Source organism: Phaenicophaeus curvirostris, chromosome 1, assembly GCF_032191515.1.
Source record: "Phaenicophaeus curvirostris isolate KB17595 chromosome 1, BPBGC_Pcur_1.0, whole genome shotgun sequence".
NCBI lineage: Eukaryota > Metazoa > Chordata > Aves > Cuculiformes > Cuculidae > Phaenicophaeus > Phaenicophaeus curvirostris.
The window spans coordinates 200,067,165-200,089,828 of record NC_091392.1 but is presented as its reverse complement, the minus strand read 5'-3'; the positions used below and the strand labels follow the sequence as shown (position 1 = coordinate 200,089,828).

The window sequence follows — 22,664 nt, the reverse complement described above, 5'->3', positions numbered from 1 at the left end:
GTGTCGTCTGCAAACTTGCTAAGGGTGCACTCGATGCCTTCATCCAGGTCATTGATAAAGACATTGAACAGGGCTGGACCCAGCACTGAGCCGTGGGGAACCCCACTTGGAACTGGCCTCCAGCTGGAGTTTACTCCATTTCCCACCCTCTGGGCCCGGCCATCCAACCAGTTTTCCACCCAGGAGAGTGTGCACCTGTCCAGGCCAGAGGCTGACAGTTTCTGAAGCAGAATGCTGTGAGAAACTGTGTCAAAGGCTTTACTGAAGTCCAGGAAGACCGCATCCACAGCCTTTCCCTCATCCAGCATGTATGTGCAGAACTGATGTTGCTGAAGGCTTTGTGTATGGAAGCAGCGGTTATAATAAACGGAAAAGTCTGGACAATGCCACCTATATGTTTTAAACGTACAGTTTAGGGATTTTTTTTGGAAGTGCTAGGCAATATCATAGCTAAGAAACCATGACCGTTCCTTCCAGAATTCCACTGTGCCCAACAAATTCAAAACTGCTCTGAGCTTTAGTGTGCTTAAATTAGGGTTTTGGTTCAGAGTTTTGAAAGTTCCTCTCTCTGAACCCTGCATGGCAGATGAATTTTCTGGGTGTTATTTTATTGTTGGTTTTTTTTTGGTGTTGTGTGAATTCTGGTAGATGGTAAAGATGAGATCATTCAGAGCATTTGGGTACTCATTTTGGGCAAAATATTCATAATTATTAAATATTTTATTTTTATATTATAAAAAAAGGAAATATAGCTGTTTCTGTTTTAAAAATACATATAATTTAAACTTTATCCAAGTTTTATTTAAAAGTAGAAAGATTAAAACTGGAAACACAAATGTGTTTTGAGCTGAGAGAGATTTTTAGTATTTATTCAAAACCGTTATTTTTGTTCCAATTTATTAATGAAAATAAGAAAAATCTACATTTTGTTAAAATCAATTTTATTCTCCCTTTTTGTACTTCAGAGAGTGAATAGAAAAATGTTTGAACTGTTTTAGCCCTAGTTTCGTTTTCCTCATAGAAAGGAAAATGAAATGTCGCATTGAACACGGAAACACTGAAAGTACTTGAAAAATGTTTCACCCTCTTTTTAACATTGCAATCTCATAAAGAAATGAAAAAAGCATGTTATTTAATGAATAATTATTCATTTTAAGGTGTTTCTGTTTTGTCTTTTTTATCAGGAAGCATCCATTGGCTTCTTTCAGTTCTGTGTTTTTAGTGTAAAGAGAAATGACAGATTCTATATTTTGTCATGCGTCTTAATTTTTATGCAGAATAAAAGTACTTAGTAGCCAAGAGTATAATTGATTATAGTATTGCTGCAGAAACATGTAGCTAGATTTAGTCCCTATCCTTCAATTTTGCAGTCTGAGTAGGTGAGATAGAAGCAAGACAAAGAAAAAAGAGTAGGTTTTTGTTTTCTTTTTAAAGTAAGAAATGTTATCAAGAACTGCTGACGTTTTCTGATAAGGAAATGAGTCCAGATTTCCTGAATTCCAATTGTTTGCTTTAATCACAAAGTATTTTTTACCCTGCTTGAATCCTGTATTGGTGAAGATATTTTCCACGTGGATATTTTTTTGCAAAAATTCTGAAACATCTTGTGAAATAAAGTAAAATGAAAGAAAATGTTGACATTTTTACAATTAGGGGGAGATGAATTATTATACTTTGCTTTAGGTGCTGAGAAAATACATGCTCAAGGTACAGTTGCAGTACAGTTTATTTTTTTTCTAAAGCTTTTTATGTCTATTAAGATGCAAATGTGGTTTGAAAATAAACTCTTCTTAACTATGGAAAAGATACGGATGAGGGCAAAAGGATCTGTCGTTAACTTGACAGAACTTCCTAATGTGAGGACCAAAGCAACACCTCACTCAGCAATTTTTATTTCTCAGTTTTTTCCTTTATATATCTCATGCAGTACATATCTGGGTAGCAGAGGGATGCTAAGTGGAAACCCTTTCACTGTGTAAAAGGCCAGCCCTCAAGTTCTTTTCCTCCCAGGAAAACATTTCACATCTCGTCTGTTCAGGAATGAAATGTAAAATGTGCAGGCATCTTAGAAGTGGGTGGTACACTGTATTCAGCTGCTGGAAAACAAGGATGCTCCAACTGGCCTCAGCATCTGCACTTCTATTGTCGTTTCCTCTGTATTTTTAATACTTGTAGTTTAGCAGGAGGTGGAATTCAGTTATATTCATGGATAATAGTGTCATGCATGTCTTCAGGACTCAGTCTGACTAGCCTCCAAATCACCACATATAGGACAGAAATCTCGACTACTGTAGCATATACGCCAGAGAACCAATCCCCTAGCTTTCCTGTTATGTCTTTTAGTAGCAAACACATTTGGATTCTTTGTCAATGTACACTGCGTATTAGTTTGAACCTGCAATATTATACGCTTATTTTCCTTACAGAAAAGCACATTTTCTACAAAAGCTCTATTAGTCCAGGTATTCGTCTCCCAATATCACAGATACAGCGGGTTATTAACATTTTTCTAGAGCAAAAATTGTTATGATAATGGGAAAATCTGCAAATTCTTTTACACAGTTCATAAACAAACCAACACACTAACAACAAGAATACCCCAACACAACCCAAGACAAAGCCAGTCTAAGACAGATGTCTCTTCCCTAGGACAGAGGCATTTCTTGTTATGCTGTAAAGAAATTTTAGCTGACAATAAGGATGACTTAATGGAAAATAAGGTCTTATTAAAAATAAAACCTGGGTATGATCTGCTATTAATAGAGTGCATCACATTGTTACCTCATGAAATCAAGTTTGCATGCATGATTAGTAGGTTAAGCTTTGATTCTACTCAATTTCTCTCTCCCTATGTTTCCCCATGAATAGATAATGTAATTGATGCTTTGCCCCCAGGCTTCAAATGCCCGACTGCCTTAGTGGAATGCCAGACGTTTAAATCCATGTTATTGGCTCTTTTCACCTTGTGGACCTGTAAAATATGTATCAAGGCTAGAAGTGACAGAAATGCAGCAGCTGGCTGTAAGTTAGATGTGCCAGAAAACTGCAGTATTATCCATTCTGAAGAAAGTAGCTATGAAAAGCTATTATGTTAACCAAATATGAACTGAGTAACAAGATTAGGGTTTAATTAGAAAATTAAAACAAGTGGAAACTTGTTTATTATTCTGTTGACTTCCTTACACCATCCAAGTATTTTTTCCATTGGTATTTTTAGATAAAGGACTAATATAAGATGTTGTTACTATCTTGGGGAAGAAGTGATAAAGTAAGTGAGGTTCAAGGGGAGAAAAAGGCTAGTCTGCGGTCTAGCTTGTACCGTAAAGTACAGATGCCAATTTCCAGTTAAGTATAAAATAATGGAAGCAGAATCACACATTTGCTGCCTCTGTAGGTTGTCTACATAGATATCATTCAGCCTTGTGGATCTGAACTCTCACTTGAACATGAGCCACAGTCACCCTCTTCCATTGGGAGACCAATATGTCTGGAGTTTTACCCAGTGCAGGCGCAGCCTGCTTGTTTTCTCTTTTGGGGCACATCTAACATCATGGCAAACAGCCAGGTTACTCTGCCTGGGTCATTAGTAGAGAGGCTGATACTTTTTCTGAAATATAATGACCTTTCACACACATGAATTTTAAGAATTGACATCTATAATATTACAACTGGAGCCCATCTTAACAGAGATTTTCCCTTGAAGTTTTCAGATAAAACATTAGTAACAGAGACATTCTGAAAAATAATAGATCACTGGGTAATACACTGAGTTGCATATTAACGTGCTGATTTGGAAAACCATGTATGAAACCCTGATGAAAACTATTGCTAACTTACCTCACTATTTGACTTTGACATCTAAATACTGTACCAAGGGTGATAATTCACGCAATCGCTGAAAGAGTTGTGTCAGAGGAGAGGGCTAAACAGGGACTGGACTCAGAAATACCTGGAGACTGGGAAAAAGTGGCTGCCTGAGTGAAGCAGATCATGAAGGCTCTGGCATTTCAACAGTGCTACAAAAATTATAAGCAGCATGCTATTTTGCAAAGAATTCTATGTGTAACAAGTGGGTGGTTTTGTTTGTTTAAAGCAGAGTCCATTGTTTTACAGTTCTGACTTTGCAGCTCTTTGCAGGTTTTAACAAATTGGGAAGTTATATCTTATTGTAACTCCTGTCTTCTCACTCCCTCTACAGAACGAAGAAACGAGTCTGCATCTCATGTTGAAATTGAGGCAATGACAATAGACGTGTTAAGCTGGCACATTGCATAAATTCAGCTTTGGTCTCTCTGAAGGCTGTTAAATTGTTTTACTGGCACCTGTCTGGATTTCAATGTCATGCTACAAAACACTCCCTTCTAACACGACATCTGTGCAGCTGTAACTCTGGTAGCAAAAAGGTGTTCCTAACTGAGAAGCTGAAAGTGCAAGTAAACACCTGTCAGCTTTCCTCCTCAGAGCTCCTTTATTAGCTTTTTGCCTTCCTTTGAGTTGCCCACATCTGTTTGGCCTTTTTCCTATTTGAAATATTATACTACTGATTTATTATTCAAGAAGATCTGCATTATTATAAGCTACAGTGCTGTTTATCAGAAGAAGCCAGATGTACTGGAGGACAGAGCGTTGCTATTTGAGTTAAAGACTCTGTTTCTTCAGATAAAAGCAATAGTGGTGTGTTACACAGAAATGAATACCAATCACAGGGTGAAAATACACTGCACACTTTATGCTTGCTCTGTCCTATAATTTCATTTATTATTATGATTCTTCAGTTCATTCTTACAGAGGTAGAGTTGTGATGATTGGAATAATAAAATTATTAGGGTTGGAAAAGACCTCTAACATCAGCCCAATACCAACGCATCTACTAAACCATTTCCCAAAGTGCCATGTCTACACATTGTTATAATATCTCTGGAGATGGAGACTCCACTACTTCCCAGGGCAACCTATTCCAATGCTTCACCACTCTTTTAGTAAAGAATTTCTTCCTAATATCCAATCTAAACCTCCCCTGGCACAAATTGAGGCCATAGCCTTTTGTCCTATCGCCTGTCGCTTGGGAGAATAGACCAACACTTGCTTCACTGAAACCTACATTCAGGTAGTTGTAGAGAGTGGTAAGAGCTCCCCTTGGCCCCCTTTTCTCCAGGCTAAATAAATCCTGTTCACTCAGCTGCTTTTCATAAAACTTGTTCCCCATACCCTTTACCAGCTTCCTTGCCCTTCTCTTGACAAGCTCCAGCAACATTCTATCATCCAAAGGAATATTGAAAACAAAAGTACAGGAAGATGACTTAAACTAGAGTTGTTGTAGGAATATGTTTCAGTAAATACAGCCATTGCTCTGTAAACAGTGGATAAGAAGAAGAAGAAGGAACCCTAAACCCATGACAGCTAGATGAATTCTTACATTTTCAAACTTCAGGTTGTGAGAAAAACATTTGTCCACATCTTAAAATTAAAATCCTGAAACTTCATTTAAAAAACAGGGAACATATTAATAAATCTGAAAGAACATAATCCCAGTGTAAACTGTTTCCAGAATGTTTGTGTCCTTTCTGATATATACCACCTGAGTACATAGAAAAGTTGTTCAAGCATTTGGGTCCAGCAGAATATTCACTGCCAACTAAAAATGGTACAAAATCAAGGAAGGAATAATGGTGGTGAAAAGAGACTTTTTTGAAAACCATGTAAGATTAAAGAATTCTTTATTTCATTTTCCTTTCTTACGTTTCTTAATGGAAGAAAGTTTGGAGCTTCTGAAGCTTCTGCTATGAATCATAGAATCATAGAATCATAGAATAACCAGGTTGGAAGAGACCCACCGGATCATCACGTCCAACCATTCCTATCAAACACTAAACCATGCCCCTCAGCACCTCGTCCACACGTGCCTTTAACACCTCCAGGGAAGGTGAATCAACCACCTCCCTGGGCAGCCTCTTCCAGTGCCCAATGACCCTTACTGTGAAAAATTTTTTTCCTAATGTCCAGCCTAAACCTCCCCTGGTGAAGCTTGAGGCCATTCCCTCTTGTCCTGTCCTCTGTCACTTGGGAGAAGAGGCCAGCACCCTCCTCTCTACAACCTCCTTTCAGGTAGTTGTAGAGAGCAATGAGGTCTCCCCTCAGCCTCCTCTTCTCCAGGCTAAACAACCCCAGCTCTCTCAGCCGTTCCTCGTAAGGCCTGTTCTCCAGCCCCTTCATCAGTTTTGTTGCTCTTCTCTGGACTCACTCCAGAGCCTCAACATCCTTGTGGTGAGGGGCCCAGAACTGAACACAGGATTCGAGGAGCGGTCTCACCAGTGACGAGTACAGAGGGAGAATAACCTCCCTCGACCTGCTGGTCACGCCGTTTCTGATACAAGCCAAGATGCCATTGGCCTTCTTGGCCACCTGGGCACACTGCTGGCTCATGTTCAGTCGGCTGTCAACCAACACCCCCAGGTCCCTCTCCTCCAGGCAGCTTTCTAGACAGACTTCTCCTAGTCTGTGGCACTGCATAAGGTTGTTGTGCCCCAAGTGCAGGACCCGACACTTGGCCTTGTTAAACCTCATGCCATTGGACTCTGCCCAGCGGTCCAGCCTGTTCAGATCCCTTTGCAGAGCCTCCCGACCCTCCAGCAGATCGACACTTCCACCCAGCTTAGTGTCATCTGCAAACTTGCTAAGGGTGCACTCGATGCCTTCATCCAGGTCATTGATAAAGACATTGAACAGGGCTGGACCCAGCACTGAGCCCTGGGGAACCCCACTTGTCACTGGCCTCCAGCTGGATTTCACACCATTTCCCACCACTCTCTGGGCCTGGCCAGCCAACCAGTTTTCTACCCAGGAGAGTGTGCTCCTCTCCAGGCCAGTGGCTGACAGTTTCTGAAGCAGAATGCTGTGAGAAACTGTGTCAAAGGCTTTACTGAAGTTCAGGAAGACCACATCCACAGACTTTCCCTCATCCAGCAGCCGAGTCACTTTGTCATGGAAGGCGATCAGTTGAAGTTATTATCAGATGAAGTTATTGAGTTTCACACTATGGTGACCTTGCAGACAATGAGAGGGAGAGTTGGAAAAGAAGCATACTTCCGTAGGTAAAAGGGAATCAAATCACTTCAGTGCAGTTCTGTGATTGTACACTGAACTTTAATATCAGCTAGAAAATACAGTTATTCAAAGAAGAAAAAGAAATGTCTTATTGCAATTGAAGATATGTTTGCTAAACTTCATCTGAAATAACGCATCCTATTTTGGGTGCCACAATGAGAAAGACATGATCAGCTACAGCAAGTTCAGTGAAGGCAACTGGGATAGTTGGGCTGGAGCACCTGCCTGGAGCAGAGATGGCTTTGTGCAACCTAACAGCAGCCCCCAGTGCCTACAGGGAGGTCATTGTGGAGATGGAGATCAGCTCTTCATAGTGGTGAAAGGGAGGGCAAGAGACAGTGGTCATAAGCTGAAATGGATGGAAATCTGTCTGGAAATATCTTAACGAAAATCACAATGAGATTAGTTAACTGCTGGCACAAGTTGCACAGGGAGGGTGTACAATTTCCTTGTTTGGAGGTTTCAAAGACACTGTTGGACAAAGCCCTGAGTAAACTGCTCTGAACTAATTTTACCTGGATGTGAGTGGGAGGCTGGACACCCTGAGAATCCCTCCAGCCCCAATTATCAGCTGATTCAGGGGCTCTGTCTAAGAAAATCAGCCTGGTTGTTCTGCTGTGAATATTTATGGGTGGCATATACACAAATGGGTGAACTATGGAGCTGGAGACAATATTAAAATAACTTAAAAGATAAGAATTTAATTTCAGAATGAGAGAGGTGCACACATTTTGACATTGCCACTTGTAATTTTTATAATCCTCCTTAATGAGAAGATGGAGTGCAAACAACTGTTTTCATCCAGAATATGTACAGCTTTAAAATCAGTTATACTTTCAAATTCAAGTGGAATCTTTGAAATTGGCACTCTTCTGTTCTGTATGACTAATAACCGACACAAATTATTCAGCTGAAGAAACATCAAAACAAAATCAAAACTCTCTAAGCCTCTTAAATGACAAACAACTAAGAATAATCTGAAAGATGCAGTTGTATTCTGAGTCTTTGTTCAAGCCCTATCTCTATCCCTTTTGGTCTCTTAAAATGTGTCTCCAGCTGTCTAGGGACTTTTCTCAGATTCGCAGTCCATCTCTATCTGCCTTCATTCTGCCCAAGCTACTGTCAATGATTCCAGACTTTCCAAAACCACTGCAATTTTCAAGATTCACAGGATATACAAGGTTTTTCCTGGGCTCCCAAGGTACCACCCCAGTCAGAAATACAAGGACATTTCTTTAAATGCACTAACTATTCATGGGTAGAGTGGGTATGATGAAGCATCACTTTAGAGTACTAGGTATGTCAAATTAAGCAGATTCCCGTGGCTTCCCTAAAAATTCTGTGCACCTTCAACAAGAGAAATTATGAAGAATGAGGGGGTAGAGTTGTTTGGAAGCAGTTGCATGAAGAAACTGACAAGTAGTCTGAAACTGAAGAACAGTGGAAGACTGACAGAGGGAAGGAAGCAATGGCTTACGTGTAAAATGAAGAGTTAGGCAGTCCAGATTAAGTAAAACATCAGGGAATGGATTTATTTGAAGTTTCTGTAAATTAAACAGTATTCCTGCAATTAAAATAAACTGGCTCCCTGTGACAAAGAATATCACCCTGGAACAGTGATGCATATTGTACCAGGTAGAGAGGAATAGTTTTATTATTATATTAAAATAGTTTCTCCTACCTGCTTCATTGGTTCTGATCACTCGCGATGGTGCACTTGGGTCTCCGGTACCAATTTTGTTGGTTGCTACAACTCTGAACTCATACTCCACCCAGGGATTCAGTTCGACAGCCATAGCTGACTCCATGTCACCGCTTATCACATCTGGAACTGCAGACAGTAAAGAAGTATGTAAGTCACCCAGAAATCTGAAGCTCATGTGTGGTGTCTCAATGGCAAGTGGACTTCATGATACAATATGGCCATTAGAAATGGTAGACATCAAGGATCTACTACATCAGGATTTTGGCACTATGGTACTCCTGAAAAGATATAGATTGAAGGATATAAAGGAGAGCTTTCTACTGGTTCACAGATGCATTCATGGGAGGCGTCTTTGTCTTGTCCTTTCAGAGCTGTTGCTACATAATGTGAAAGGAATGAAAAAAAGGAAAAAAAATCAGCGCTTTTAATTTATCTTTGTTCTCTCAAGAGCATCTCTTCCTGCAGTTGCAAGTGGTTATTATTGTGATGAGCAGGAGTTTTCAACAGTTTACTTGCTCTGTTTGAAAGTTTTTCTCACCTGTTTTTACGGTCTGCCAGCCAAGAGAAAATGGACTGCGTGCTTGTAGGTTGTAGAGGGAGATAGGGCTGTGATTGTCTGCCCCAGGACTCCAGGAGAGTGTTGCTGTGGTGTCTGTAATTTCCTCCACTATTACAACCCCTGGGGGACCAGGAGGACCTGGAAATAAAGTGGAATAATCAAACAGACCACACCATCACTGTGGATGAGCAGCAATAATACAGGTGATGCTTTCTGTAGGGACTTGGTGGAGTTCAATATCCATGGAATACAAGGGTTAAAATGCACACTACTATGTCACGGAGGTACTTAATTTCTGTGATTTCTGCTGGTAAGTTGTGGTTGTTTCTAATCTTTAACTGATGCATGGATGAGTACCAATTAGCTTGTCAGAGTGGAAGTGGAAAAACTAGAAATAGAAACAGTTTAAAAAAAAATTCTTGTGTTATAATTATTCTGAACCTAAAATTAAAGAGGAAAAAAAAGAGCAATTTTATGAAGCATCTAGGCCACACTGAACAGTCACAATCACACCTTCTCTTTGTATAAGACTTGTCTGCAGGAATGACAAATAATGATCAAAATGAAGCACAGGTGGATGTGCTTCTCAAAGCACACTTATATCACTAATAACTGAATCAGGAATACATCATTGGTGTCCTGCTGGAAGTCCATTAACTGTTTGATTGAAAGTTATTAAAAACAAAACCTAATTACAAATATTTTTGAGGGCCAATAATTGTTATATTTCCATTAAAACCAGACAAAACCCCACAACAACTCTCAAGGTGCTAAGGGGCATGGTTTAGTGTTTGATAGGAATGGTTGGACTCGATGATCCGGTGGGTCTCTTCCAACCTGGTTATTCTATGATTCTATTTATTCCGTTTAGCTGCAACAAATGAGAATATGCTAATCACCATTTGTATTGGCCATGGGACTTATCCCGTAGACGAAGCCTCTGGTAGCAAATGTGGCTTTACAAAGAAAAATGTGGCAGTAAAATCCCACTCCCAACCATTTTTTTTTATTTTAATTTTTCCTGGTATTGCTCTTATGGGTGTTTGAAAATACTGGCCATTTGCACTTGCCAAATTAAATTGTAGGCAAGGTTCTTCTGCCTGCAACAAACAGAAATGCAGGGGCAAATGTATGTCTCTGTCATGGACAAATGCAGAATAAACATCTTCATAGAATAGAATCATAGAATCATAGAATAAACAGGTTGGAAGAGACCCACCGGATCATCGAGTCCAACCATTCCTAACAAACACTAAACCATGCCCCTCAGCACCTTGTCCACCCGTGCCTTAAACACCTCCAGGGAAGGTGAATCAACCACCTCCCTGGGCAGCCTGTTCCAGTGCCCAATGACCCTTTCTGTGAAAAACTTTTTCCTAATGTCCAGCCTGAACCTCCCCTGGCGGAGCTTGAGGCCATTCCCTCTTGTCCTGTCCCCTGTCACTTGGAAGAAGAGGCCAGCACCCTCCTCTCTACAACCTCCTTTCAGGTAGTTATAGAGAGCAATGAGGTCTCCCCTCAGCCTCCTCTTCTCCAGGCTAAACAACCCCAGCTCTCTCAGCCGTTCCTCATAAGGCCTGTTCTCCAGCCCCTTCACCAGCTTTGTTGCTCTTCTCTGGACTCGCTCCAGAGCCTCAACATCCTTCTTGTGGTGAGGGGCCCAGAACTGAACACAGGATTTGAGGAGCGGTCTCACCAGTGCCGAGTACAGAGGGAGATTAACCTCCCTGGACTTTTCTTACACTTAAAATCTTATATACATCCTGAAGGACAGGACTTAATACTTCTGCAATGTTTTAATATCATTAATAACTATAATTAATTATGACAAATCCAGATTTTCTTGATTACCAAGACATCTCTGACTATTTTCCATCCTCCTGTCATTGGAAGCTGAAGTTTTGTTTCCACTTATGAACAAATGGCAACTTGTGAAATCAGAAATGCACTACTGGACATCTCCTCCTAAAATGAAACTGCAGATAGAGTGATAATGAAAACAATTGCTGCTACGCTTTTGCAGGAGCTCAACGCTGTTTATGTATATTATGAGCTATAGCAGAGCAGACCCTTTGGATAACCCCATTCCCATAAGCTGTAGCGAATGGTACAATCCCACTTGCTGAACTGTCACAGTTCAGCACCTGTGGATCACAGAGGCAAACACTCAGGTGCCTCCATTTGAAGTGGCACTTTTAGCCAAGATTTCTGCATTACTGAGCTCATTAATATTACATTTCAGTTCTCTATCATGCAATCAAATCTTTTGCTGTCTAGAATCATTAATCCATGAGGAAAAATGAATTTATCTGAATATCAAAGGCTAAAAATCCCATTAATCAAAGTATTTTTAGCTGCCAGGGTGTTTTTTTGTCATTTGCAGCTGCAAAAGGCTTTATATTTCCTCTGATGTGCTTTCAACAAAAGCATGTTTACATGAACTATTACAACAGTATGATCAGAGTTTTGTAATAGTTGGGCTCTATAGCTTCAGAGTGGAAAAGATATTGAATCCTTTTCATGAGAAAGGATATTACACTATTCATTCTGCTCTGTTTGTTTGGCAATGATCTACAAGCCACTAGTCAATATGAAAATGTTGGAAATATACGTCATTCAGAAATAACGACAACAAAAAAAGACGTATGCTTGGAATTCAGGAGGTTCAATTCAGCAAAGTTTAGTATTACAGATATATGATAGAAAAGGATTGCCTCCACAATGTGCTGCAGTCTTACTTGCAGGAGCCCAGGTTTCTGCTCTGGGCTGTAGGAAGCACAAAGTTTTCCACTTCTGTGGGTGGTGAGCAGTTTCAGTGTTGAAAGTCTTTCCTCCTCCCTTGCTATGCTTACTTAGCAGGCTTGACTTCCCCATTGTCAGTTCCTTTCATCGAGTCACAAACAGTGCTGGGATAACATGGTTTCACTCCTTGGACAACATGGTTTCACTCCTTGGACACCTTGTGACTCTTGGCTTTCTAGAGTACCATCTCAATTTCCATCTGAAAAGTCTTGCTTTTCTTTCTGGGAGCAGACAAGGCAGAAAGATCTGTCCTCTGAACTCCTGCCTTCCTCCTGAGTGCTTGCTGTTCTTTGACGGGAAGCACCAGGTCTGGCCTTTGTCTCAGAGTATCAAGTCCTGGGGCTAATTTAATAAAACAAGGAAACCTTCAAACTCAATCATCTGTTGTTTCAGGCTATCTGTTGATATAGGAAAATATTAGTGAAATTTTTATTTGTAGCCATAGGGGAAAGTTTAAAGGAAAGCTGGGACCTTGATACAATCATAAGCTTTTACTGAGTTGCAGCCCTAAGCCTAGGATTATATCACGGTCCCAAACACAAACAAAATTAAAGGGAAATATTTTACTACTTTTCTGTTATGACGATATTTCTCCCATGGACACCGAATGTTGTTAAAAAGTTTCTAGCCACTGTATTATAGACAAAAGAACAAGTGTTTTCCTTATATAAAAATATATGATATATATTTATGCAGACCTCTCCTGCTAAATTCTCAATATATTCTGTCGTCAGAGATCTCTCGTGTTTTCTAAACCTTTTAAATGCATTCCTAGTCATGACAATGTGTCATTATGCTTTCTGAGACTTGTGCTCTTAAACATTCTGCACGATGACTGCTAAAAAGCATTTTCATTTCCAACAGCAGGCTTTCTTGAAAGAAAGATTAATAAAGGACAAAAGCCTCAGTGATGACAAATGTATGACAGTTAGCCAAGACCTGAGTGCTATGCAGATGTCACTCATTTTTTGTAGAAATCTCATTAAATTTTATGCTTGGATGTAATCATTCATGGTGTCAGCTGGATGGCTAATGCTGAGAAGCTTTTTTCCCCAAGGGCTGTGTTATTGTTCAGGATCTCTAAACCAAATTTTTAGTTCAGAACAGTCAATTGAGGAAAAAAATGCATGGTCTGCTCAAATGCTTTTCTGGAAGCTACACAGAAAATAACTGGTCATAAATGCACTATAGTGCAGTCGACCTTCGTAGAGAAGACATTTGGAGCTGTGATAAACTCTTATGTAGCTTTAGGAGCAGCAGAAAACAAGCATCAAGGATATTAGTCAGTTACCTTCTTTCAGAGCAATTCCATAGATTGATACTTCATTTCAGGGCATGCACGACTGCATTTTGGCAAACTTGTTTTATGTGTCTTTTTATTGTTGGAATGATCATCCTGAGAGGTCCTTTAGATTACTTGCCATGGTACAATGTTAATGTGAGAGTTCTTGAAAGACTATTATCAATAATAGCCACAGTCATTCAGTGAGGCAGTGCCCTTTCCTGTGAATCCCAGAATGTGCAATGATTTATCCACTGCAGCCTGACTAGGATAATTCTTATTTTTACCAAACCACTAAGAAGCCTGATATGTAGCAGTTCAAGAACACAAATTACTTGTTCTAATGGTTTTGCTTTCTGAATGACAGGGTTTACTGGCTTGTTATCAAAAAGATGAGAGGTCAAGAAAAAGAGGAAAGAAAGAATCAGTAACTGCAGAATGATGGAAAAGGTGTTTGAGAAAACAGGATCTTGACTTTTTCTTGCAGCATAAATTCCTTCTGCTATGCCCAGCTGAAATGTTTGCACATGGTGAGGAACAAGAGGATGGAGAGAAAGTTCGATGAACAGTAAATGCAACTGACAAGATAGCTTTAGTGATACCTCTGTATCTCCATTCCATCCATGTGTAGTGTACCTGAGTTGTTTCTGCAAAGTAGCTACATAATGTCCCTGGGTAGATGGAGAGGTTATACTCCCATCAGTGGCAGAACACACAGGACAGTTAGACCCAGGTTCGGAAGGTAAGAAAGAGAAGACGTTGGTGTTTCAGCCTGAATAGTCTTGACTTGTTTCAGGGGTGAGTGGCAGGAGGAATCCCTGGTCTCCTGCCTGAGAAAGCTTTTGGTGATACATATGTTATTTTATGCTTCTTTGCCCTGTTGTCTTCTCTGCCTTGTACAGACCTAAAAATAGAGGATTTGGGAAAGAACACTGAAAGCTTCACAAAAAGCTTCACTAAATTGTGAGTTTAGCTGCAGTCCATAGCCTCTGAGCTGGATCTTCATGTTGTGGCAGTGATAATTTGACATAAAATGTCTGGACAGTGCAGTGAACATGAACTGAAATTTCGCATTAGGAGGAAAAGAACCAGTAGCCTAGGAATTGCATTGTGAATGGCATCACTAGCAGGTTCCAAATAGAATGAGAAATCGAACCTTGGACATGCTTCTTTCATTGGCATCTCCTACTGACTACTTTTAGCGATGCAAGGCATGGCTTGCCAGATGTCCTAATTCTGGTTCACATTGCCTCCTTTACTCTCTGCAGTCACAATGTGGGCACCAGCACTCCCAGAAATTGAAGTCTCTTTTAGGCTCTGAGTTTGCGAACATCATCGCATCTGATTTGCATATTTGTACTTGTTTCTGGGCACTTTTTCTGACTGAAGTTATAGATATGAGTTAAGTTCACATTTGTAAAAGGTTTCTTAGGCAGAACAAAGGGTCTTTTTTAAAACTCTTAACACTCCCTCCTGCCCCCACCTTTTTAAAGATATGAAACCGTTTTCCTTTAACATGATTGAAGATATTATAACAAAGGTCTTGTTCCAAGACCAGATCACTGTGTGGTTTTGGTCTGGAATATGTGGGTTAAAGTACTGTATGCTCCACCTACAGTAATGTACTATCTTCCAATACTGTAAGTGTTTCAGCCACTCTGATATACTGAAAAGGGCAAAAGCCCAGATCTAAACTCTAGCACTGATCCTATGCATTATTATGCTGTCAGTCAGTCCGTATCATAATTTCAGCTTTGTGCAATTATGACTTTCCCAGACATTTCCTTGGCACAATTAATGGATTACCATGGGCTGGGGCAGATCCTAACAGGCAGTTTGTCATGACAATCCTGTTTTGAGATGGGAAAGGGACTGGGAATACAGCTATGTGTATGCGAACTCTGCTGCAGCCATTGGCAGTTTACTCTTATGGGCGTATTCTGTGAGTCCAGTTAACAAAGTCTGTGCGTAGGGCATCTTCATGGACTTTTCTCCAGATCAAATATAGTTTTCAAAGATCAGCAAGAATCTGCTGACCTTGTTTACATTCCATTTAATAATGTTGTGTCTGATGACCTTTAAACCCAAGTGCTTGTCTTTAAGTTTTATTGGCAATATCACAAGTGAAAGGAGCAGTGTGGTCAACCTAACCAGCAGTTCCTCCTTTACATTTGCTTCAGGTCAGCGGAGTTCAGAAGAAGCATTACTTCTCCAAAAATATATCACGAGAGTGGATTTTTTGCTTAGATTGATAGTTTTGCCAGTCTACAAGATGAATAGCTTTAACCTCTTTTTTCTTTTCAGCCACAAAATGTGCACTCCTAAGCCACAGTTTGTAGTCACAAAGGCTCCCTTCACACTACAGGATTGCTCCGTGCTCCATTTCAAGATCTTAAAGCTTCCAGGTAGCCATTTGATCTTAAAGCTCGTTTTACTTACAGTAGGCATGCACAGTGCATTTGGTTAGTTTTCGGTGCATAGTCTTACAATGCATGTAATACATCTACAAGAAAGTTGATTTTCATCTTATTTTTAAGGAATTTTTCTGCCATGAATGTTGTACTACTGTTTGTGCAGTTCAAAGGAGTTTAATTAGTTTTTTTATATGCTAATAATTTCCCAGAGGTGTACAGCATCGACATAGAGAATTAAGAACGGTGGACATGATTTTTTTTCTTCCTCTAGAAAAGTATAACATCTATTGACATCCATAACAATAGAAAATACATTCTGAGCAGTAGAATGCAAAAGATTATCAAAGAAAACAAGAGTGAACAAACTATTACTAAAATACCCAGAAAATAACTGGCATCTAAATATGCTAATATCCTTAAGTATAGACTAATGAAATAGTACTGGAAACAAAGTTAACTGTATTAATGCTTAGAGAGCCCTGGTCTATTTGTAACAGAACTGAGATGAATATTTTTTCTTTGAGTTTGTGCTAGAACATATCTTGTAATATATTGTCATATATAAATTATTTTTATATAAATGCATAAAATATTAAAACTACTGGATAGGATGAAACAATATTTTACATGATCACTGACAAATACAAGGAAACATGAGAAATAATTTCTCTGCATTTTATTTATTTGACCTCTATTTCAGAAGGAGGTACTTTTTACAAGCTGGCATCTTGAACTGAAAAATGGAGTAAACTGGTTTGGCTACTGCGTTACTGTAGCTCTCTTGCAGACAATTAATGTTCTTTTTCTTTCCTGTGCTATCTCAGACTTAGTTACCTTGTAGCGTCAACCTTTGATACAGGTTACAGTTTATACCCTTTACATTGCAGAAAGTCAAACATTGATTAAGTAATTTTTTTTACCTTTCACTCCTTTGCAAAACCGGAGACCATGCTGCCTGGTATCTAGAACAAGCAAGTGAAACAATCTAAAAAAATCTTTGGTAATTTCGAGGTGAGCTGGCTGCTCCACAGACTGTTGTAAGGCAGTGTGTAATGTAGGATCCAACATCTGCCTGAGTAGTTTGCAATCAACGCTACTTACTCTCTCTATATAGAGAGTATATATACTCTATATACTCTGGGTATAAAGTATTGCAAAGCAGCTTTGCAGGAATAATTTAGAAATAGGACTTAAGTGATGGAATTTGTTTGACAACTTAAAGTTACTGAGCCCAGTAATTTACTGCGATAAAAAGCCTTCATTTATTGAATAAATATTGAAATATTTGAGACTTGGTTCTCTTCATTGAACACTGAAGCTTTCACAAATGTAAAACAATCCTTTTACTTTTCAGCCTTGTATTCCTAACTCAGTCATGATGATCCTAATAAAGGTGATGCAAGAAAGGGATAGCTGTGAAAAATAACCTACATGCTGGTCTTTGTGGTGTCACTGTCATCGCTGACAATATAGAGGTTGTTAAAGGAAAAGTCACTCACTCACTTCTAAAATTTTGAAGCACTGTCCTGATTCTCGTAAGATAATATTGTGCTAAATTTTGCAGTGATCCTCTAATTTGCAGGAAAATCCTGGTGTTCTTGGAAACTGCTGTGACACCAGGAGCAATACCCATCCCAGTGCAGGTGAAAGGGATCTCAACTTTTAACAGACATTAAGGAGCCTTCCATTTGTCTTTGTGAAAATATACTAGAATCCTGTGGGACATTCTCAACTCCTACTCTTTTTCTTTCCTGAACTGTACAGGTGTTTTTCTAAGCCAACCCTTAAAACTTGCAGATGAAAGAGCAAGGAATATACAATAACTGGTTTTGGTAGGACATATTTTTATTCAAGCTTTTCCTTATTGTAGCCTATGGCAAAGCAACACATCAAGTCAGTTCACTAGAAGCTGTGTGTTTCAAGAGCAAAGGGATACTTCTTGCCAAAACGAATGTAGGAAGCAGCCATCTGCTCTTACCTCTGAGTTCTGCTGGTGTTTGTCAACGCCCTCTGTCTACGAGTAACATATTTTGTACTGATGAATTAGAGAAACACAAAGTGAAAGCCACCATTAACCTTTTTTTAATGTAGTTGATTGGACCAAAGCAAGGCAATAAAGGTGCCACTTCATGGTGTCAACCTTATTTATGCACAAGTATTTGGTGGTTTACATGTCTTTGCAGTGAAACATGATGGAAGCACAAGAACATGCAGATATAATTTGTAATGAATACATGAGTGCACAGATTGCTTCAAATTTCTACATCATAATGGGCATATAAGAATATAAGAAGTACTCTTTGGAAGACAGGCTTTAAAAAAACAAATTAACTTTCCAAGGAGGCATTGTCTTGAGGAAACCTGACACGTTACTGGCTATGATATCACCTGAGACATCTGTGAGATGCAAGTCTCCTGGCTGGTATTTGGATGTGTAATAACCATGTTTGTGATCATATCATTAGTGTCAGAACATGACATGCATATTTATCCAGTGTTAGAGCATTCTGCTTTGGTAATCACTACTTCGTGAAAAATCAGTATAGAGACAGCTCGACTACTGGTGTGCCAATGATAGATGGAAAACCAGCCAAGTGGAAACATTCTGCTACTCTGCTTCTCTGCTACTTAATATGCACTGAAAGTTGAAGATCTAGGCGGATAAATAAAGGCTAATAGCCAGAGAAAGCACATGACATGGGAAAACTATTCTTGGACTGATGATGAGAACAGGATTGATGTTCATGAAGAGTCATAAATCATTTCTGATTCTTAAATGGCTGATGACTTTATGTGCTAGGGCAAACATTGTTGACTGTGTAGCAATTATCTATATTCTCCTGTAAACATCCCTGTTTGCCTGGCAAACAGCTATTCTGCACATATTTTCCTTGGGTGAGCAAACAACACAAGGCATAAATGAAGTGGAATCAGGCAGTGACTTGGGTGTCAGGGATGTAAATTCATAGCTGTGATTTTTTTGTATTCCTTTACTCCAGTAAAACAATTTCTTTGACCATCAGACATACATAACTCCTGTTATGAGATTCCACTGAAGCAGCACATTTGTGCAGGCCTGGTGCCAGGACAGTTACTACCCTACGTGAGAAGCTGTTTTCTCTTCTGGATGTCCTCAAGCTGTATCAGTCTGCCCTATATGCTGTCTTCTCCTACTCCGGGCTCTGATGCCTGTCTTCCAGAAAATCTTGCAGTGGTATTTAGGGCTTTATTACTGTTTGCCCATTGCCCTGCTACAGGGCAAATCCAGTGCAGAGGGGACATGCCTATTATTTAGCTTTTCCCTTTCCCAGGACACACTGCGGTGAAATGGCTTAAGCTGTTGGTGATGGTTCCCCTGAGGACTATGCTAATTTTTTGAGCAATAGTCAACCCAAAGAAAGAAGCAAATATCTTGGTTGTTGGACGTACCCTAAATTGTGTCTTACAGAATCGCTCTCTCATTTGTTTGCCTCCTGACTTCTGTATTCCTGGCTACTCTGCCTCAGAAAGTGTGTTGAATGCATCTTGATCCCACTGCCTTCAGGTTCGGCATGCTATGGAAGAGACGCAAGTGTACTTTTGAGGCTGGGTTTGAGGAAACTGAAAAGAAATATCCTACCATGTAATGAGCACTGCAGTTACTGAACTAAGCTGTAAGTAGCTGGCATTGCCTTTTCTGCCTTGAATCCTGGGCTTTGAGGTAAATCCTCTCATCCTCCCCATACTGAGAGAGCAAATGACCTCTCCTGGAACTATTCTGCACAGCTATACTGCACATATTTTCCTTAGATGAGCAAACAACACAAGGCATAAATGAAGTAGAATCGGGCAGTGACTTGGGTGTCAGGGATATAAATTCATAGCTATGATTTTTTTGTATTCATTTGTGTTTGCTGGAACCACACAACACTCACTGTGTTCACCATCAGATGATAACTGCAGAGAGCGCATGTTACCGACATTGCTGCTCGGGACAGTTCAGTATAATTTTGTATATTTTAGTATTAGTATTGGTATTTTATCTTCTTTTATTGTTTTGTTAAAATTAGTTTATTTCAACCCATGAGTTTTCCTTTTGTCTCCCAATTTCTCTTCCTAAGTGGGAAGGAGGTAATTGGATGACACAGCAGCTGCCTACTGTTTAGCTGCCAGTTAAAGACTAAACTGGGACATTTAGTCTGGAATATCTTTCCATATATATTTCTGAAATGTTTCTGGAAGAGATTAATTGGATAATATTCATTAAGGAAATAACTTTAAACATGTATTTCACTGCAACTCATTTACAAGCAAGAACTGTGAGGCAGTGAATGTGAAAATACTTTCTAAACAATCTATAAACCAATGTAGAAAATTGCACAATAGAAAATTGCTATTGTCTTATGATCTTTTGTTGTGCGTACACACACACATATGTACCTATGTAGTCAATTAAGAAATTTTCTTGCAACATTAGTTACCCCTTTATAAGTAGGCATACAGGACTCAGGAAAACCTGAGATTTACTTGGAACTATTAGTTCTTTATTCTTCAGATTGCCTTCCATTGGTAATGTTTTGAAATTTAATTTCTACTATATAATGTAGGGGAAAGAAGAACAAGGGCAAAAATAATGACACAATTGGTTGGGCTATATTCCAAGAGAGCAACTAGCAAATATGGTTTCAAAAAAGAGAAATATGGTTACGGATATTCTGTGCCTCCCCCACAATAAATGATATCAAGACATCACAATTGCCTGAAAACACAGCCATGAATGTTTGTCTGTTTAAGATCAACATGTTACGGGCAATAGGAGCCTGGAAAGAGTTTGTTTCTCTTTCGTTCATTTGAAGAGGCTGCAGCAAACTTTGGTTGTCTTCCTAGTTCATTATAATGAAGTTTTAGAAAACTGTCTTTTGGCTTAAAAATAATGCACTAGTCAAATACATAATTCCTTATGAATTTAAGCAGTTTTCTCATAGCAATAATTCTGATATTCATTAATGCCTAAAGGAGGTAAAATTAGATAATTTTTACTTTAATATATTCAATATGTCCAATTTATTTCCTGGGGAAATGATGCAAACAGAATGAGTTTTGAATAAAAATTACAGTGATATATTAAAAGTACCAGAACCTTCCAATAAAACTAATGATTAAAATGTTGTTGCAAATTTGTATGATATTATCAGCATTCAAGACTGGCGTTTTCTGCAGAGGCAAAAGGAGAGAGAGTAAGGTCAGAAGTAGTATGCGCAGGAACTTCACTTATATTGATATTTCTAAGAGTTCATTAACAAAGCATTTGCTATCTCAGTTTGGCCATGGGCTGTAACATTTAAGAAAGAAAGATGTTTTGTACTGTGAATAAAATGAAATCATTTAACCTAAAAACTGTACTGAAAATAAAGAATAATATAACCTTAGATCTCAGAATTTACTGCATGGTGGCAATGAATTTCCTTCATAAATGATGACTTCTTTGACAGCTGGAATTCTTCAGAGTTTAATGAAATATTTACTGAAATATCTCTTGCTGCTGATCTCTTCTCCTAAGCAATGTCCAGTATCTCCAAAAGCTAAACATAAAGAATATTGAAAAGTGCTGCAATTTGGGACCAGACAGTGTCAAATTGCAGAACACCTAGTGCATTCTATAAACAGAGATAGGTGGAGAAAAAAGAATTAGAGATACTGAAATGAAAATGAAGTGCCTGTGATGGTATAAGGAGAGATAGATTAGATTCTCCCAAATATTTTTCATTTTTAGAATGCTGAAGTCTATAGAGAGTAATCATTAGGAACTTTGCAATAAATGTGCTTTAAACATACTCTGCAACACAAACCAAAACCAAAACACAAAACCAAAACCATCTTACACTTTTTTGTGAAAGCAATACTGACAGTGTAGGATCTTGTTGCTCTTATTTGCGTAAGTTTTACAGCTATCCTAAGGAAAGTAACTTCTTCAGAGAACAAATCAAATCCTGTAATTTAATGAAAACTGAATTTTCCATAGGACAAAAGCAGTCACACAGTATAAAGCATTTTGTGAAAGTGGTGCAAATATTTCTTACTGAATCCTTTAATTATCCAATCATAGAATCAAGAAAAGGAGAACATTGTAAGGAAATTATAGGTGAATATAAATTCAATTATAAAACAGTCATAGTTTTTGTTTCATTGGCAAGGTGGCATAAGGATGAGACACCCACATACAGATATTCTGGTACTGTTTACAGTGCCCTTTTTTACATCTCAAACCTCTTTCTCAGAATAGCATTTGTTTTCTACGTCAAATAAAAAACCCTCTACATCTAATCAAACAAACTCATTAACATAACTGGTATTAAAAAAAAAATAATTCTGTAGCCAGTCCAGTAATCTAGATAGTAGCTGAGAGATTTTTGTCACCTAATAAGTTCAATGGTATTAAAGCTGAGATTGCCTTGCCTGCCCTCTGAGCCTCCAGCTCCTCTCTGAGAGAGGTAAAAGTAATACATAAGGTCTTGCATAACCAATCTAAACCAGATTTCATAAGGCAGCTAAAATGGCATTATATGTCTGTGTTGAGGTAACTAAATAACACCATCCCAATAGTGCCATAGCTCATGGAAATCTGGTGGTCTTCAAAGTGACTTTATGGAAATATTTAACAACTATTTTCATTGAAAAGTGAACAGCCCTGCAGTTAGCCAGAAACATTCTGTATCATTTAGAGCATCTATTTGTTCTAAAAGTGATGGATATGTGCATATCAAATCTAAAGAAGTAATGGAACATGGTAGAATAAGAATTTTTTAAAGATTATAATCT

At 38.9% G+C, this 22,664-nt stretch overlaps 1 protein-coding gene across 3 annotated transcripts in view; it reads right to left on the bottom strand.

Moving 5' to 3' along the window:
* CNTN5 (contactin 5) overlaps positions 1-22,664 on the bottom strand; it is a 666,657-nt gene that overhangs the window by 35,969 nt on the left and 608,024 nt on the right. For 2 of the 3 annotated variants that reach the window (XM_069883470.1, XM_069883471.1), the window contains exons 16-17: positions 9,348-9,506; positions 8,786-8,935 (exon numbers count right to left, since the gene is read on the bottom strand). In XM_069883470.1, the coding sequence (XP_069739571.1) occupies positions 8,786-8,935; positions 9,348-9,506 (309 nt within the window). The remainder of the gene's footprint in view (positions 1-8,785; positions 8,936-9,347; positions 9,507-22,664) is intronic. The other variant, XM_069883473.1, reaches the window with a different exon arrangement.